At 40.7% G+C, this 20,688-nt stretch overlaps 1 protein-coding gene across 9 annotated transcripts in view; it reads right to left on the bottom strand.

The window, feature by feature from the left end:
* The window catches only part of METTL24 (methyltransferase like 24), a 180,951-nt gene extending 160,589 nt beyond the window's left edge, over positions 1–20,362 (bottom strand). For 8 of the 9 annotated variants that reach the window (XM_082404870.1, XM_082404871.1, XM_082404873.1 and 5 more), the window contains exon 1: positions 19,975–20,362. In XM_082404870.1, coding sequence (XP_082260996.1) covers positions 19,975–20,292 — 318 coding nt within the window. In that variant the 5' untranslated portion in view covers positions 20,293–20,362. Of the gene's footprint in view, positions 1–17,559; positions 19,939–19,974 lie in introns of those variants that run through there. The other variant, XM_082404875.1, reaches the window with a different exon arrangement.
* Between the last annotated feature and the right edge of the window lie 326 nt (positions 20,363–20,688).

Below are 20,688 nucleotides of genomic sequence, written 5' to 3'. Positions count from 1 at the left end.
ATATGTGGACTCTAAAAAAAATGATACAAATGAACTTACTTATAAAACAGAGTCACAGATGTAGAAAACAAACTTACGGTTACCAGGGGGTAAGGGGGGGAGGGATAAATTGGGAGATTGGGATTGATATATACACACTACTATATATAAAATAGATAACTAATAAGGACCTACTCTATAGCACAAGGAATTCTACTCGATACTCGGTAATGGCCTATATGGGAAAAGAATCTAAAAAAGAGTGGATATATGTATATGTATACATGATTCACATTGCTGTACACCTGGAACTAACACAACATTATAAATCAGCTATACTCCAATAAAAATTTTAAAAAATATTTAGAGATTCTGCAGATTAAGGTGAGGCTCCTGATGTAGTGGGTTAAAGAATTAATTTTTCATCTCTGGAGACGTGGATTCAAACCTCACTGAACCCACAAGAGAAAACAGGTTTTGTGGCCTCAGTCCATCCCACAATTTGTCAACACCCAGCAGGAGCAAAATCCTTCCTGAAAGCCATTAATCAAAGAAAGTGGAGTCATCAGAGCTTAGGATTTATGGGATGTGGGGAAGCTAAGAGGCTACAGGTGACACTATCAGCCTAGCTAGAAATGGGATCTAGGACACAGGCTCAAAGGTGGATAAAGGTACAGATGATAACACTGTCTATACTTCCACTTCCCCCTCCTCCACCTCTGGCAACCACCCATCTACATTGTATCTCTGGAGCTTTACTCATTCTGGACATTTCACATAAATGGAATCATACAATGTAAAAAAAAAGAAAAAAAATTTCTGTTAAATCAAAAAAAAAATATTTAGAGATTCTGAAGGTAAAAAAAATTAACATCTGTTTTGATGAAAGGGTAAGCTGGGACGAAGTGAGAGAGTGGCATTGACATATATACACTACCAAATGTAAAATAGATAGCTAGTGGGAAGCAGCCGCATAGCACAGGGAGATCAGCTCAGTGCTTTGTGACCGCCTAGGGGGGTGGGATAGGGAGGGTGGGAGGGAGACGCAAGAGGGAGGGGATATAAAAAAAATTTTTTTAATTAACATTTGTTTTGATAGATTAAAAGGTTAATTAATATTTATATACTGGTTATAAAATTTAAGTTAAATCTGTACATATTCTACATCTTGAAATCATAGTTAGGTTTTATCCAAATCTATTTGTTAACAAGAACACAGAGCTTTTCTATAAAATTGAAAGTTTTTTTTCATAATTCTAAAGATTGTTGGCATGTAACCTTGAAACTAGACATATTTGTTATTGTAAATTTTGTTAAATGCAGAAAAATTAAATGCTCAGGTAAAGGTGAAAACTATGTTTGCCATGGGAGGTTGATCCCACAGAGCCTTGCAGAGATTGACCTTCTGCTCATAATTGCCCTGATCTAGTTCTAATCATTCAATCTGTACAACAGTGCTGTGTAGAACCTCTTTTTATTTTATTAATTAATTTATTTATTTATTTTTGGCTGTGTTGGGTCTTCGTTGCTGAGGGTGGGCTTTCTCCAGTTGCGGCGAGCAGGGGCTACTCTTTGTTGCGGTGCGCGGGCTTCTCACTGCGGTGGCTTCTCTTCTGATGGAGCAGGGGCTCTAGGCACACGGACTTCAGTAGTTGCAGCACAGGCTCAGTAGTTGTGGCTCGTGGGCTGTACAGCGCAGGCTCAGTAGTTGTGGCGCATGGGCTTGGATGCTCCGTGGCATGTGGGATCTTCCCGGACCAGGGCTCGAACCCGTGTCCCCTGCATTGGCAGGCAGATTCTTAACCACTGCGCCACCAGGGAAGCCCTGTAGATCCTCTTAAAGGTAAATAAATGTATTCCTCACTGTAGGAATTTATTTTATAAATAAAATAAACTCCAACATACTTTAGAACATAGTGCACAGTTTTTATTTTCTTTGACATACAATATATTACAGCAGAAGCACTCTTAACCTGTCTCTATAAAACCCACTTGTCAGATGAACTGACACTCAGTATTTACTCTACCTGTGCACTCCTGCTGCTACCAGTTTAGTCATATTTTTACCAGGAGTCATTTGATTTGTTCCCAAACCAGTTTATATCAGTTGTACAAGTTACTGAAATTATATAATTTAATTAAAATTTAGGTAAAATTATGAAATCTGTGCACAGAAAGAAAACGGGTTCTCTTTTCTATAAAAACCAAGTTGAGAAAAGCTAGGTGCTATTTTTAAATACTGTTGCGTTAGGCATGGGTGAAGTAACTGTAAAAGAGAATAACAAAATCACTAAAATCTAGAGATGTTCTGCACTCAGATTGCTTCACAGGTGTCAAATTCTTGCTCTACTTTAAAGAAACCAAAACTGAAAATGGTGGGTGATGCAGTTCAGATGGGTTTTTGCAAGAAAGACCAGAACTCCAGCAGGGGATCATACTCACAACAAAAAACTGGCAAAAGAATGCACTTGCATATGTTTTAAGTTAAAATAGGCTGTGTGTATACTTTTGGGGATTCTCTATTTTAACCACCTTCTATATAACTAACCAATTACTGTGAATTGGTGACTATGGATATGGGTCCACTTGCTAATTATATCGTTTTAGAGATTCCGTAAGTGCACAGTTAGAGAGTGCAACATTACCAATTAGCTTAGATGCTGGACTAATGATGGTACATAGCTGGAGAAATATAAACATAAAGCAGGACTGTACACAAGGCAGAAGACCGGAAGAGATGACCCATAACATAATAAACATAAGCTTCTCAAGAGGCTATGAATTTTTCTGCCTTAAAAAATTTTTTTAGCATTCAATATTTTAACAGCATAGAACACACACTTATTTACAAATGAAAAAACATAAAAATCAATACCAGGGAGGAACCATTGGCTGCTATTCTGAAAACAAAACATGGCTCTTCTTCAAGGTGTAGCCTGAGACCCAGGAGAGCAGAAGAGGCCATCAGTAGGATTGTACCTCTCAGCACCATATTTCAACACCAGGCCCCGCCTGGGCTGGTCCCGACTCTACAGGCTGTTAACCAGGACTCTGAGCTCCACCTTCTGAGGGAGCTCAGCCCAGCCAGCAGCGAGATGATTCCAGCAGACAAAAGCCCATCACACAGGGGCACCCCCTCAGTTAGAGATGAACACTAGTTATTGAAACATTTATCCCAACTTTAGGAATCAACCGTCCCAATCCTAATTGAACCTGTCTTAACAGCCTCATGCCTCCCTCAGGGAGGAGGTCTAGGGTAAGGGAGGCTGAGGCATCTGTATTCTGAAAAACGTCATGAGTGATTCTGATCCACTCTCAAAAGAAGAATTTTTGTGAGGCCCATGAACCCCCTGAAATCAACTGTAAACAAATGTGTATGCAAACAGATGTTCAGTATTCTGGAACGCTTATCCATAGCTTTCATCTAATTGTTTTCATCAAATTTTCATAACTCAAAAATTGTGAAGGCTCATTGTTCTGAACTCGATTCGAGTCTTCACCGCACTAGTTGTCTACACAATCCAGAGGAAATCTGAGAAGCAGCCGAAGACAAGCATTCCCTGTACAGAGCCTTCCTGTTATATTTCTTTTTTGCTCTAATTTTTTTTCCTCCAAACTCCAATCTGTTCCTATTTCTTCACTTCTATTTTTAAACTGAAAATTTTTGGCTTCAAAATAACTATAATCTAAGAACTCCTCCGATAAAAGACACAGAAAATTAAATTTCCTATTTCCCTTACTCCACTTCTCCCACTCTTACATGGTTTTGTTATTGAAACTTTTTTTAAAACCTTAAGAGAACTTTTGCTCTGTTTTTCCTATTAGGTTAATGACTTGACCAAACATATGTGCCTTTATTTTAATTATCAGCGTCCTGGCTTGCCTATATTTTTAAAATAACAAATTATACATAGAGATAGTACTCATAACAAGGAAGGATACAATGTTGTATATGGTAAACAGGCTCAGATCTGTGCTGGTGGTTTGCTTTTATAAATAAGAACATTCTCTGTCCAGGAGGAAGGCCTAGGCACTCAGATTTTCCAAAACCATTCTCTGTATCCAGGGTACCCAAATAAATTCAAGCACTTCAGTTTCAAAACTGATGTAGCTGTCTGCTCCTGATTGAGGTTAACGTCCTCTAAGTGCACATTAGTTAAATAAGCCATTTTTTACTATTTCTGTACAAAATGAATATTCACTATTCAAAAGAACATTACCTATCATAATTATATAATCAGTTCAAATTTGTTCTTAAGTAATGTAAGGCATGCTTGAAATTCCAACCTGATAAAATAGCTAAAAGTCAGCTTTAAAATACATTATTTGACTTGGAAAATATCTAAGAAGTCTTTGCATCAAACTTAACATCTACAATAGTCAACATATTTTTCTGAGATCCAGACTTCAGCATGGAGGTAGCCATAGTATATAGTAGAAACAATACTAAATATGACCTCAGCCAACTTGGGTTATAATCTCTATTTACCTTGAACTAATTATTTAAACAGATTCCTTCTTGGTGGAATGGAAATGACAGCCATTTCACTCATAAAGCTACTATGAGAGCCACTTGGGAAAACATCAGAGCAAGCCTTTGGAAGCTGGGGAGAGTTGTATAAAAGCAAGGTATTGGTATAACTGCTGTTCCCTTTAACACAAATGCCCTCCAAAATGTATAAGATGCTCCCTGCACACAAGTCATTACGAATGAGGTGACAAGGGTCCTGTGGGTGAAAATGAAAGTGAGAAAAAGAAAGAGGCAAGGTAACTGAAGTCCTAAGGAGAAGAACTCATTCATAGAAGAGGTGCAGTGGGCTGACCCGTGCTCGGACACCTCTTTTGACAAACCCCCGGTGCTCTGGGTCAGAGCTCTGCGCAAAAAACTGATGCACTAGGAGGCCAGCAAGCTCACAGTGATGGCAGCTTCAGCTTCCCCCTTATCTGGATTCCTAACGTAGGGCTGCATGTGTCTGATTCTGCAATGCGTCTGCCACGCCTGGGGAGCTGATGGGAGAGTGAGCACCATGCAGTTCACCAGCAGCAAGTGACCACTCCTGAGAGGCCAAGTCAGGTACTTCCTAGAGAAGCAAGCATGTGGACTCTGCCTTTCTGTTGAGCGTACCCATGCCAATTAGTGAGCACCATCAGGCTGGGGTCCCAGGGCTCTCTCATAGTTAATTTATCTTCATCCGGACAGAGCAAAGCATGTGGTTTCACACCTGCCATTCATTCCATGGGCTTCTGACAATTTTTTTTAACTGATATATAATTCACACACCCTAAAATTTACCATTTTTAAGTGAACAATTAAGTGGCTTTTAAATATATACACAGATTAGGCAACCATCACCACTAATTCCATAATATTTTCATCACCTCAAAAAAAAAAAAAAAACAAACCATTTCCAGTAGCAGCCATTTCACATTCCCCTCTTCCCCCAGTCCCTAGCAAACACTAATCTACTCCTGTCTCTATAGATTTGCCTATTCTGGTTATTTCATTAAAATGGAGTGATGCAACATGTGGCCTTTTGTGACTATTTTCTCTCACTTATCATGTTTTCAAGGTTCATCCACATCATAGCATGTATCAGGACTTCATGCTTTTTATAGGTGAATAATATTCCATCATACAGATATACCACATTTTGTGAATGCATTCAATGGAAATTTGGGTTGCTTCCAACTTATGGCTATTATGAATAGTGCTGCTGTAAACATTTATTTATACGATTCATACAAGTTTTGGGCAAACATGTTTTCAATTCTCTTGATTATGTACCTAGGTGTGCCATTTCTGGGTCATTTCTGGGCACTCTTGAACCCTAAAGTTCATGTAAACTAATTTCCATGGCAGACAGAGGAAATATAGTTCACCAGGGATCCCAAAAGCCAAAGGAAGTAATGAAGACACGTATGAAGGAAAAAGGAAGTTCTGCATGAAGCAACATACTACTGTTCCCAAAATGTCACTAGTAATATATTTCCCCTATATCACAAAACAGCAGTAGCCACAGCCGGGATGAGGGGACCAGCACTGGACCTAAGCTGGCACAATCAACAGGTAATGAGTGCTTACTACATACATCCAAGGCACTGTGCTGAGCACATTATATAGACTGTCTAATAGTAGAGAGGATGTAGGAAACACGATTTTTGAAAACAAACACTGATTGCAACCAATTCTGCTTTCCTGCCAGAGTGGTATAATTCATCTCTATGCCAGGCCTGGAAGGAGAGGAGAAAACTAAATTGCCTGAGTAAGAAAATGACATGCATTTGGGATTTGTTTGCTGTAAGTTCAAGAGAATAGGATGGGAAGTGATGGTCTGAAGGCTTGAAAAATGGAAGAAAGGGATTGATGTGTAGATAAGAGAAGGCAGGATCAAGGGTATAGGAGCCTAAGAAGAAAAGAAAGCCAGTAAGAAATTCCCAATGGGCAAGAAATCTTTAATCAATTTTAAGTTGAATTTGTTTGGAACTTCATTGACATCTCTATTACCCTGAGACCTTCAGTAATGCCTGCATCATTCTGGGGGATAAAAGAAGTGGGCAGAGCAGAACAGAGAGGAGACAGCAGTGGCCAGAGGTAAAACACTGAGCTAGGAGAGTGATCAGAAAATGTAAGCCCCAGATATTATCAGAACATTGAGGGGAGGGAAGGTACTGGACCTCTCACAGCACATGGCTCAAACCATTTTAAGTATTAAACAAAGAGTGAACCCAGAAGCTGGAAAAAATATGGTCATCTGACTGTCATAATATAATCTCAACAAATCTATATGTGTGTTAGAAAAGGTGGGTAACAGGCAGTAGTAAGCAAACACCAGGATTTAAACCATTTTAACATTCACTGCATGGCAATGGTCTCAAAACAAAGACCTTGGACAACTATGATGACATTCCCATGAATGGTTACAGAGGACCAAAACACGTTCTCAGTATCCCTGTTGGAAGCCTAGGACCATTCTTCTCATGTTGCGGATGGCAAATCTAGCACAAGAGTCTCGTGTACTGGACTGGGGCAAATGTAGGTTGCCCTGAGGCTATTTCCACAGCAGGGGTTGGCAAATATTTTCTGTAAAGAGTCAGACAGTAAATATTTTAGACATTGTGAGCCAAGAGGCAAAATCAAGGATATTAAGTAGACTCTTACATAATAAGAGAGAAGATAAATTTCTACATTTTTATTGATAAAATTCAACATATAATAAAAATTGTGCAGAATTTTCTGTAACATAGATATACTATATTACTTTTGGACAGTATTTTGCTTCATTTGGGTTCAAAGTTAGTGTTTCCTAACATCAAGTCAACTGCAAATGTTTATCTATAAAAACCATTCTTTACTCATGAGCCATACAAAAACAGGCACAGGCTGGATGTGGCTTCAACTCTCTGTAGTATAGTCACTGTTGTCTGAAGCCAAGTCAAGGCTGGGAGCTCTGTTCCAAGAGTCTGGGGTGTAAAGCCCTGACTCAGAAATTAGAGATCTGGAGGGGGCTTTAGAAAAGCTCTTGAAAGATCCAAATGTTCCTCAAACACATTGGTCTAGTACCCCAGCGGACTGAAATAATCGTTTTTTAGCCCTGTTTACTAAGCACCTGCTTTGTGCTGATGCTATCATCGTTTCTGGGGATAGAGTGGTGAGCAGAACAGATGAGCCCCCTACCTTCATAGGGGATGAGACTGCAAACAAGAATTAGAGAAGGAAAAAATATCAGAGAGTGGGAATGCCATAGAGAAAATAAGAGAAGGTATTAGAAGAGCAACTGCGATAGGGAGCTACTTTGGATAAAGTAGTTTAGTAAGGAGTTCCTTTTCCTCAACATTCTTATCAATCTGTTTTACCAGACATTTTGCACTGTTCCAATACGATTGGGGGTGAAATATAATCCCATTGTGTTTTGATTTGCTTCTTCTGCTTATTGGTAGGATTTATCATCTCTCTGTACTCACACTCTCTCTATCCATATTATAATTATATTATATTGTTATTTGATAGTTATATATGTGTTATATATATATATAAGTCTTCCAGGTTTCCTCTTCTGTTAACTCCTAGTTAATGCCCTGTTTGTTTTACTGTTCAGTTGTTTATCTTTTTTTCTTATTGTTTTGTTGGTTTTTTTTTAAACTTTGGAATATTAATCCTTTATTCGTGATATGCATTGCAGATATCCTCTCCCAGCCTATGACTTGCCTTTTAACTCTGTGGTGTCTTTTGTTTACATGAAGATTTTAATTTTCAGCTGGTAAATGATCTATTTTATGTGAGACTTGGTTGTTAGCTGCCCATTTCATTGGGCAAATTGAAAGAGTCATGGATTGTGAGTTTAAACCTTCATCCCATCCCTTTTAGCTATGTCTTACTCACATTTATTAATGTCTCTAGCCTCAGCTCCCTCATCTGAAAAATAAGGACAATTCCTACCTCGCAGATTTTTTGTGAGAATTAAGTGAAAGAATACTAGCACAGTGGCCCCCTCCCACCCCACTCTTTTTTTTTTTCCCACACACACACACACACACTGTACTTTATTTTTACAAGAGATAAATAAACTGACACCAAGCACTGTAAATGGATGACCACAACAAAAGCAACAATGATTGCAATTACCAAACATGAAACACACTCATACTCCCCACCCCATTCTTAAACTGTAACCATCTTGAAGCCCTTACAGTCTGCAGAATACCACATGCAGGGTCAGCACTTAGATTTACTTTATTGTGTTGGTTAAATTGAGTTTGTCTTTAAAATGGATACAAAGTACCAAGTAGAATAATATGCACTTAATTATTAGACTACAATGTGGAAGACAGAACCAGAAAAACAGTTTAGCAATTAGCTCTTTAACCCACAATTACTCCAGTGGCCCCTCCTGAACTAAAGAAGCAGCAGAGTTACAGTAAGTGGCAGTTAATAGGAGATTTGTAAACATTCTTTTGAGTGAAAATTGTATTTTGAAAGCTTGGAAACACATTTTATACAGTCAACCCTAACATGGACCAAAATTATTTAACAGAGCAATGTTGTAAAAGATATTTGTAATTGGATTTAAGAGAAAAAAATCACAAACTGACATGAAAAAGTAAGTCTTAACAATTTTATAATAAGTGAGTTACATGAGGAATAAGTTTATAATAAAAATGCTAACAAAAATTTAATATTTACTTTAGCTTTTATTTCAGATTAAAAAAATTCCAGTACCTCTGATGGCTCAGCATATTATATATGCTTTAAATTTCAAGAATAATAAAAGAAGTATTAAAAATTCCAATGAATACTGTGCTTTATACCACACAGACACACGTGCCTATACCTTTTTGAGATTCAGGGGCTAGTGTCACAGCCAGCAATACGAGGCTGAACAGAGAATCTTCATTTACAGGACTATTTCCATAGGTCAGGTGTTTTCACCTACTCACTCTCCTTTAACCTTCATGAGTTAAGTACTACTACATTTTTACAGAGGAGGAAACTAAAGTTCAGACAGGGTATGCCACGTGTCCACATCCAGTAAGTAGGGGAGCAGAATTTAAACTTCTGACCTCAAGTGTAAAATTACGAGCCCATCTTAGAGGTGAGGATGCATCATAATGAAGTGTTTTCATGACATTTGCAAATACAAGTAAATAAGTCTCCTAGGATCTCACGTGTTACTTGGCTTCTCTATATTCTACCCCAAAAATTGCTGAAAGAAGAGGCCTCCTTCCACATGTGACTGAATCCTTCTGCACTCAATGGGCATGTGTTTTGCTAATTAGGATTTTTAATTGATTTGTTGTGCTCTACTCAAAGTAGATGAAAAATAAACTAAAAATACTGTTGTCATTGTGTGCAATAGCCAACACTATACAACATGAATACTGTTTCTGATTTGTGGCCAGATTCTGAAAACAGGCTTGGAAGTCTTTCAGCTTGCTCTAACTAAAAATGAGTAAGCGATCGCCATGAAGATGCATTTAAACATGGAGTTTGATTCATCTCACCAGAGGCCTTCAGTTCATTTACACTCATGGCTTTATTTATTCAAATAACTTGCCCTTTTTCTCCCCAGAACTGCAGACCATCATCCCATCATCGCTCTGCACAAAGAATCTAACATAAACACGTCAACGAGAATCACTGTACTTAACAAACTCCAGGACATGCCACAGCACTGTTTATAAGATGTAAATCGCGTCTCGTTTTATTTCACTGTTCTGCTAAATTCAGATGTCTGCTTCATTTTAGATCTACGTCCCCTGAAAAGAGCCTCGCATGCTTTAGTCAATACTGCCAAATGTGCAGATTCAGCGAGGCACTGGAAATGGCAAGCAGGAAACATGACCTAGACGATGTCCATTTAGATACGGATGATTGAAGTGTTACTATAGTGCGGTGACCGTAAGTGCTGCTCACCAAACAGTTCCTGCCTCTGACTTCTGAGCACACGGCAGATCTCTGGCCTCCTGCACTGGGAAGGCCCAGCAAACAGCTCTGGTCATTGGATTGTGAGCAGGAGTGTTATATCTGGCTTTTGGCCAAGGGCATTTAACAATGCCACGCAAGACTCTCCAGAGCACTCACCGCTCTGCCGAGGCGACAGGCAATGTTCCAGACTGGGGTCCAGAGAGAGGATGAAGACAGCATAGAGCAGCACCCCACTCCTGCCAACCAGCAATGGATACGCAGCAGAAGCAAGAAACAAACCTTTGTTGGTAAGAGCCCTGAGATTTGAGGGTTGTTTGTGATCACAGCATAAACTGGCCTCCCCTGCCCGATACCCTAGACAAATGGTGCCGTGAAAAAGGGCTTGGTGTTTCTAGTGATAAGTCAGCAGATTTGTATGATTTAGTATCTGGTGCTAAATGTTATTATCTTGTCAGGGAAAGGTCCCTTAGCCCATAGTTCACTTGGACCCCAATCATCATGCTCCAAAATCTGAATTAAATAGAGCAAGCAAAATTGAAGAGGGAAAGCTACAGTTGTAACCTTCCAAACTGCCAACTCTAATTTACTGATCTGCCAAGGTTCTTGGTTGTAAACAACAGAGACCACTCTGGCTAGTTAAGTAGAAAAGGAGTTAAAGATTTATTAGCTTACAGAATCTCAAGGGCAGGAGGAACACCACCGTGGACACCAGTGTAGACCGCACTACCCCACCACTGGGCACAGACACCACGGCTCATTTCACCACCCTAGGCACTGATGCCTCTGCTAGAACCTGGAGCTCTGTGATCCTTGTGCTGAAGCTTGTTTCTTCAAATCTCTGAAGCACAATCCAAACTCTCATGCAGGTGTATGTGAATGGTGAAGCCTAGGTCACAAGAATGACCTTTAGGGCCAAGGAAATTTATTTTTTACCTTTTTCTTAGAAAGGTGGAGAATTCCTCAAACACAGGAAGGGAATTCAAAGGTGTGGCCAAAAAGAATGATAAACACCCATTACATCTTTGGTAATGGGTGATACAGATAACTAACGTATTCAATACTCATTTTAGTCCATAATCAAGTTCCGAGAGCTGTCCTGGTTTCTGCAGCTCTTTCTTCAGTTCTACCCTAGCACCCTTCCAATGAATCCCTGTTTTTACTAGTTTCAGTTGGGTTCTGTCACTTGCAACCTAGAGAGTCCTGATACAGAAGTAATCATATGTTAAAGAATCCCAAACTAACCAGTTGCAAAAAGGGTTATAAATATTCAGACGCTCTGAAGAATTTTTCAGATCTTTTTTGCAAAGTAACTTTCTGAACTGACAGACAAAAAATCAAAGAACATAAAACTCTAACTTTGGTTTGAGAACCCTAATGGGGATCACGGGCTGAATATTGATTATATTTACCTTCTCCACAAAAGTCCTCACAAATAACGTTTTACTTGAAAAGAAGGGACTTCCCTGGTGGTCCAGTGGTTAAGACTCTGTGCTTACAATGCAGGGGGCGTGGGTTTGAGACCTGGTTGTCCAGTGGTTAAGACTCTGTGCTTACAATGCAGGGCGCACGGGTTTGATCCCTGGTTGGGGAACTAAGATCCCACATGCCGCGTGGCACGGCCAAAAAAATATATATGTATTGCATAAGTATAGATCTTGTGTATATATACCAAACTGAATAAAAAATCAGAAGTATGCACAAGGTACCAACTTATTGCTGAGTGCTACCTGGAAGTAAGGTTATCTTTAACAGTTTTAAATAGAGAAACAGTTAACCAATAAAGAAATACACACACACAGAGGCACAGAGGCTAAGCTCTGAGATTATTTTTGTAAAAAAAGACCTACACTCTATTTCTAGGTGCTCAGAAAGTTTCTCCTTTCTCTAAGAATGGCTCCCTGCACAGGGACGGGGGCTGCTGGGCTATATTTGTGGCCTGTGGTTAGCGCTGGCTGACCCAAGGTGAGTATCTAAGAGACCAAGCCCAGGAGTTGAGGGAGGTGAGTCTTATTGTGGTGGCCCTGGAGGGAGAAGCCCAAGGAAAGCTGGGAATTCTAGAGTAACCTATTCTTTCTCTCCTCAACAGCATGATCATTTAACTCTTCCTCCAATTCAGTGGTAAATTCCCAAGTTTCAATACATTTATTTAATTCTTTTTTTTTTTTTTGCTTTTTTGCTTAAGCTAGGCCAGAGTCCATCTTTCTTGTTTATAACCAAAAGAATATTGTATTAACTAAGTACACTCCCCTATAATCTTACTCTCCCCAATAGCCAACTCTACCCTTAGGTAACTCAACTCTCTTGACTAGGAATGACTTAAAAGGACCTTCAGCTTCTGTGTATCTAGTATTTATGTGCCTTGCTACCATTGAGCTTAGCAGCATTAACCTTGCTTGTCACTTTTTAGGAAAAACAATTGCAATTTTTTTTAAAATAATAGTTTTAATTTAATTTTTTTTTACATCTTTATTGGAATTTAATTGCTTTACAATGGTGTGTTAGTTTCTGCTTTATAACAAGGTGAATCAGCTATACATATACATATATCCCCGTATCTCCTCCCTCTTGCGTCTCCCTCCCACCCTCCCTACCCCACCCCTCTAGGTGGTCACAAAGCACCGAGCTGATCTCCCTGTGCTATGCGGCTGCTTCCCACTAGCTATCTATTTTACATCTGGTAGTGTATATATGTCCATGCCACTCTCTCACTTCGTCCCAGCTTACCCTTCCCCCTCCCCAAGTCCTCAAGTCCATTCTCTACATTTGCGTCTTTATTCCTGTCCTGCCCCTAGGTTCTTCAGAACCTTTTTTTTTTTTTAGATTCCATATATATGTGTTAGCATACGGTATTTGTTTTTCTTTTTCTGACTTACTTCACTCTGTATGACAGTCTCTAGGTCCATCCACCTCCCTGCAAATAACTCACTTTCACTTCTTTTTATGGCTGAGTAATATTCCATTGAATATATGTTCCACATCTTCTTTATCCATTCATCTGGACAATTGCAAATTTTGACATCTGGCTCAGAGGTTGAAACTTCAAATGCCTTCACAGATCAGACAGATAATATAAAGGGAGACAGTGCTGAACTGGACTCCACTGGACACTACATGCCATATCTGAAGATATTTATGTTTAGATACTTAAAAACACCGTGTGGCTCAAACAAAATTCTTCACGGGTCCAATATACCTCCTTGAGCCATAAACTAACAAGCCACCTTGCTATTAGTTTAAATTACATATGGTTCTAGACTAGAAGGCTAAAACTCAATTTTGTTTCAATCATTTGAGCAGGATAAAAATGCTTCTTGGACAGCAAATTTTCCCACCCTGTTTTAGCAGAAAACTCTACAGGTCATTAATGGGATTGATGTGAGGTATCTAAGAGGACTCAAGGGCTGCTTTTAAGAGAAGCTTATCAACGCTAGTGTCTCATGGTAAATGAAGCAGGTACCTGTTACTTTCTATGAATCACAGAATAAAGAGCCAAACTCCTTATAAGGACTCCAAAGGTGTCATAACACAGATGGAAAAAAATCAAATGTCTACCACTCTTAACAGTCTCCAGTTTAACTACACAGCTCTGATTCTCTTCACAGACCAAAAATGAAATCCAATTCGAGAAAACCAATAAGGCTTTCTGTTCCTTGGAGAAAATGAACTGGACAAATTGCACACAAAAAAACCTAAAACCTCCACCACCAATTGTTGAAAACAGTGGGGCCTCCATTAGCAGTTTCTTTGCCCACAGAATGCTCTCTGAGGAACTGCAGGGTTTGGAAGGAGTGCAGAAGCCTATGCTCCACCTACTGCACATCAAAGTTTTCATCAGAACATGCTTTTCTTTGCGAAACTAAGCAAATGCTTTTTCACACCCACATATTGCTGGAGCACATTCAATTACCCTAAACGACTGTTTAAAATGAAAATGCTTTGCCTCCTGAGGACAATGTGAGAGGATTAATGAATGTTGTTCTTGAAGGACAGGAGTGTAGGGATACAGCAGAAACCTAAGTAGCTGGAAACTACTGCTGGGCCATATTTTACAAGCAATTCAAACCTACCTTCAAGTATTTTGTAAAGAATAATACTGTTTAAGGCAGTTGGATATATCAAGGGGCATACTATGCCATTTTTCCTCCTTCTTCTTGATGACAATCATGGAATTAGAAAACTAAGAGGATAACAGGAAGTGATGAAGAAAGACTAACTTTTGCCATATGGTTTTTCAGGAGAAGAGGAAACAGCACTTTTTTTCCCCTGACATGTTGTTCCAAAGGATCTGTAACTAACAAACCAAGCCAGCACATTGCTGGGTTCTGTAGGCCTGTGACTCAGAAGTCACTTTTCTACCCCACATATTAAATGTCAAGCAAAATACATCTGATAAGAGAGAAGAAACTTTCTTCAGGAAGCTTGGCTCCTGTATGACTACTGATGAAACAAAATTCATATTTTAAGGCAATACGAGAAAAATTTAAACATAAGATTCTTTTCTCTGCCTGTTTGGACCTCCTCCCTTCCTTCCAGCGTGCATTGTGCATCTGCATTATGCATTAACCAGACCACCCCAATGGCAGAAATACCCGCTTAACCATAAAGATCAATTTTTCTTCTTCTGGAGCCAGCCATGTAATTCCTTAGAAGTTAAACTTCCTTTCTCAATCCTGTAAAAGGTCACGATGACCCACCACTCACCTTATACATGCAGACTCTTTGGTGAACTTTATGTACAATGTTAATATATCATTTCCCTAAAAGATAGCAACTGGTACAGAACAGACTGGGTCAGATGACCTGGGGAGTTATTGGGCCTCAACTAATGGAAATTCTTAGCTTAAATACTTACTTAGGACCTTATTAATGTCACTAGCTATATTACTTGTATTCTGCCTATTTTACAAGATAATTGCTTCTTGTACTGCCAAATGTATGATGGAGCCTCCAATAAAATTAATGATGATTAGGCAACTTGAAACGATTGACCAAATATATAGTCCTATAAGATCAAAGATTGTAATAGTGTAACTCTAGATATAAGAAAAAGCAACAACAGGCAAGCATTTCCTAGACTATAACAGATTAGTAAGACAGATGGTCCAGAGGCTTTTGACTATTGTTAACAGGGCCTAGTCTAGTAATAGCATGTTGAATAGCCTATCAATGAAATCCTTGACTGACCTGGGAATGCGTATTCCTAGTGCTGTGAGACAAATTGATCACGAAATGCCTCCCAAACCTTGGTCAAAATTAAGACCAAAAGGGAGGGGACTGTAAAATAAAGTATGTTACCCACCATCTAGTTCTACAAGAATCAAGTCATTAGCCACTGCAGTCACTGACCTACAATACACCCTGAGAAAGGAATTCTGGGCAAAATCAGGATGAGGCACTGTGCTCTGAGAAAACTGGCAGAATAGGCCTTCAGATAGATATTTTCAGGAGAAAATTCATGAACACAGTTTCTTTCATCTTCCCATATTTAGAAAAGCACTAAAACCATTAACTAAGATATCTGTTCCTTACGAATAATAGTAACCCTCCACCAAGTTGTGTGCTTGATTGCACTTAGCCCTTCTCTAAAATCACTTATATACTGGTCTCTCCCTTTACCTCTTTGGAACAGTTCTCAGAGCTCTCTGAGAGACTGTCTCCTGGGTTATAATCCTCAATTTGGCTCAAATAAAATTTTCCATTTCTTTCTTACATAGACCACTGATTAATTATTTTGTCAACAGTACTTCTCCTGTGCATATGAGCCATATATTTTGCTGCTGTCTTTTAGGTGGATTGCCAACGTGAAGAGAAGCATCTACCCAAGATTGTAGAAAAAAGCATAAATCATGAAGACCATCATCAGTCCTCTATTAATGCCCCCCAGAAGAACTTTACCCATGTAATCATAGTAAACGTCTGTTTAAGAAAAACCATAAAGAAACACAGAAAACAGAGAGAAAGGAAAGGAATGAAATAGAATTATAGTGATATTTGTAGGCTTAAAGCCTCTGTAATATACAAAATTATATGGGTTCCAGGGGAGTCCTAATCACATAGGACAGTATTTATCCATCATGTCTCATTTGCCCTCAATTCATAATGCTGTAAGATTAGAACCCCTGATGTGAAAGAGGATTTGCTATTTAGAGCTATTTCTTTCTTTCTTAGCTTGGTGAAAGAAGGGGATGAGAAAAGAGGAAAAGAATTATATGAGGACTACACTTCACTTCTCTTTTTTATAATAGATTATTTTCTTTGAGAGAAGCATAAGCTATGATTAAAGTGGCAATATAATTGCTAAATGTTTGTGCCTGTAACACCTGCAAAGGAAGCACGTTGACAAGAAACACTCAGCAACCCAATTATTTCATGCAGGTTCTCATCCACCCAGAAAGCCATCCTCAAAATAGAATGGAACTTTTTCTCCTTCACCTATCTGGTAGGTGCCTACGGCAAAGTAACCAAGAACCTAAATAACATTATTTATCATTATCCTCAACAAACAAAATGTAAATAAAATAGGATCCAAGGAGTTTAACACATAACTTCCAAACTTTAATTATATCAATTATTTAACTGTGCATTCAGTTTATATTACACCTTGTCTTGATGGGAGGCTAAAAAGGAACAAGACTTGTTTCCCGAGAGATAAGGGACATTGCACTCTGTTCCCAGAAGTGGGAGAACAGATTAGGTAACTGGTCTTTCCAGTTTTGAGGAACATTTTAATTCAACTGTGAAATAATGGAAAAATGAAATAAATTCAAGATTTCCACTATCTAGGAATTTGGGAACGTTAGAATGTATACCTTGAAAATAAGAAAATAAATAACAAAGTAGCTAGGGAAAAGAAAATCCAGGGAAATTTTTTTCTTTAAGAGACTAAAAACTAAAATAATACTTTAAAAATAGTAATTTTTAATTGCTATTTTCACTCAATTCTTTCTTATATATTTTTAACCAAAGACATTTAGAGTTATACGTAATAGGTTGAAATAATAAGATTCTTATTTTTTTTACTTATTGGTGTCTTGGGAGTAAGCATTTACTAAGGGTCACTTTGGGAAATGTGATCCTTTCCATCACAAACAACTGTGCAGACAAAACATTCAATCTGAAATAGATTATTAGGTCAAAACACGTACAAAGCAACTCACAAATCAGAATGCACTTCTGTTGTCTCCCAAACTGGCAAAGATCAGCAAGGAAGTAGGAATGATGAGTAAAGGTTTCCAGGCCACGATCCTTGACCTGAATGTTCAAGGGTGGAAAGGGCATGAATCATAGGAAAAAAGGATGGGGGTAAAAGAATCAGCGTAAACCAAAGGAATGTAAATAGGTTATAAAAAATGACATTTAGCAAATGGCTGAGGCTAAAGACTTGGGACAGATTAGTGAAAATTAAAGCTACCATTATTGAATGCTTACAACATGTAAGGTTCGATGCAAATATTTCCTTTTTTGGGCGGGAGGAGTATAGTTGTTTTACAATGTTGTGTTACTTTCTACTGTACAGCGAAGTGAATCAGCCATATGAATATTTCTTTTTTTTTAATTTAATTTTAATAAAACTGAGCCCCAGGGCTCAGACTCAGATCTCTGTCTTTGTTATCCACCCTCACTGCCCAGATGATCTCCTGCAGTCTCATGGCTTTAAAAGGACCACTTGTACCCTGAGGACTCCCACACCTCTATCTTCAGCCTGGACATTTCCTCCACCTCCAGACTCATATGTCCAACTGCCTAATTGACATTTCCACATGGATGTCCAAAGGATATCTCAAACTCAAGATGTTTAAAACAAAACTCCTGATTTCCATCCACTCCCCCGAAAACACAAAACTAAACAAACAAAAAAAAAACCTACTCCTTTCTCATTTTCCTGCAAAATATATCCAATATTGGACCACTTCTCACACCTCCACTTCAACCATCCTATCTAAGCCACCACTATCTCCTGCAGGAATTACTACAGCAGCCTCCTAAAGGAGGTGGATTTGAACTTGCTCTCCAGTAGCCCTCTGAGTCTATGCATTTCAAACCTTTCCATTTGTAGGACAGGCTCCAGTTATCGATTCTGTCATCTGAAGTGGAGACTAAGACTCATCATTTAAGAATGATTCTTGAACAGGTGAAACAGAAACAACAGAGGCTGAGAGCAGATGTGAAAGGGCAAGTGCAAGGTGGGATTGAGGGTGCCAAGGATGGAACATTTGAGGACATCCAGAGGGACAAAAGAACCTGAACTCCTAAGAAACATCAAATCCTAGGTCAAAGGTCCCCTCCGGGTTAGCCTTTCTTGACTCCCCAGGCAGAGTTCAAGACCTTAAGTATAGCACTGGTCACAGTACTGGATGTCTGTGCTGTGTGCCTCCCCAACTAGACTCTGAGCTCATATTGTGCCCCCAGCGCCTGACGCAGCACAGGGGACCTGGTAAGCACTTGGCAAAAGAGTGCTGAAAAGCCTTTAGAAAAACATGGCATCATGGAAAGTGCGTTAGGAGCATGAAGAAAGAAGTGACTACATTCTTCTATAAAAGCAAATTAGGACTTTACATAGGAAATGAGGTTTCAGATACATATATATATATATATATATATATCTGAGTTTATCCAGGAAGATAACACTGATGGCCTAGACAGGGACAGCAGTGGTGTGGAAAGACAGAGGGCAAGGCTTGAAGAGGAAGTGAGGGAAAGGAAAACAGTAGAAGAAATTGGTGGACATGATATTGAAAAGTAAGGTAGAAGTTAAAGGAAGCAGCAGAGTCCAAGGAAGAGTTTTTCTCTCTCCCCAATAGTGGGGTGGTGGGGAAGCTGGAGGGATGCAGGGGGGCTGTTTAAAAGAAAAGAGGGAAAGCAAGGCAAAGGACGTTGTGAGGGTTGATGGGTATAAAGACCAGGCAGCTCATACCTGCAGTTCTTAATCTTTTCACTCCCAAGTACCAAGTAAATTACGGAGCTCCAAGAGGTGGATAGGAAGCCAGAGGCTTAACAATCAGAGTTTAAATTGAATAAGATAACTACTCAATGTGTGAGCCAAGAAGTTAATGAGGGAGGGAGACCAACACTGTTGGTGGTGTAAGAAAAACCCGGGTTATTACTACAGTCCTCCAAGTTCCAATTAACTCCCCATTAAGTGGTGCTGGGAACTCGACTTCTCACCCCGCGCCCAACACCCTGCCAAAGTCTGCGGTGGAATTCAAGGAAAATTCGGCTAAGTGAACCTTCATCACCGCGATGAAGGTAGAATGGAAAAGCAATTCACAGTGGATACCCACACAGCTTTGTCCAGGCCTCAAGGAGAAAACGGGGAGAAGCACAAAACATCAACAAAACCACAACTCCTTTCTTTTCCTTGCCTTGTCCATCGCTCACGCCCTCCCTCCCTAAAATGTAAGCTCCTTGCGAGCAGGGCTTGGTCCTTCCCTCCTGGATGCCCGCATAGCAAGGGGCCTGGCACACAGTGGGCGCTCAGCAAATACTGGTTGAATATTGAATGAGGGCTCTGTAGCGAGGACCGGGAGGGGGAGCCGGGTCTAAGACCCAAGACTGCATCTTTTGCAACTGACCTTACGGCGGGGACGCCCGCGCGGAGAGCAGCAGCCCGGCTCCTGCGTCCCGCTCCCGCCGCCCCGCGGCGGCGCTCGGTGCCCGCTGCGCACGTAGGTCACCTGCCTCCGGCTGGCGCCGCGCCGCTGGGCCGGCGCGGGCAGCAGGGGCGGCTCGGGCGGTCGGGGGGCCGGGCCCGGCAGGCCGCTGCGGGCCGGAGGCTGGGCCCCGGCGCGCCGCAGCTCCGCGCAGAGCCGCAGGCCGAGCAGCAGAGCAGCGCCGAGCAGACAGCGGTGCAGGGCACCGCAGCCCCTCCCCGGTAGCCTCTCCCACGCCATGGCGGGCCGGGCCCGGGGTTGCGCTCCGCCGCCCGCACGCGCCGACCCGCAGCCCGGATGTGGCCCCTCGGGCCGAGCTGCCAACTGCGGCAACTCCCCCGCGGGCCGGGGCGAGGGCTCGGACCCGCCTCCCTTCCTCCGTCCAAGGAAGCCTCGGCGTAACCTTATCCAGCCCGGCCGAGAGCGCCTGGCTGGCAGGGGAGAGGGACGACGGGCCAGGAGGGGTCCCGGCGGCGCAGGCGACGCAGGCGGCTAGGCTAAGCCAGACTCCGGGCCCAGCTCCACCTTGAGGGTCCCGGAGGAGGCGCCCCCCAGCCCGGCCCCCGGAGCCTGAAAGCTACATAGCCAGAAAAAGCACGAAAAAAAAAAGTCCTAACGGGATCCTAGGCCATAACT

Source organism: Balaenoptera borealis (genome assembly GCF_965194805.1).
Source record: "Balaenoptera borealis genome assembly, chromosome: 9".
Taxonomy (NCBI): domain Eukaryota; kingdom Metazoa; phylum Chordata; class Mammalia; order Artiodactyla; family Balaenopteridae; genus Balaenoptera; species Balaenoptera borealis.
Note: the sequence above shows the minus strand (reverse complement) of the source record. Positions and strands in the feature narration are given on the sequence as shown.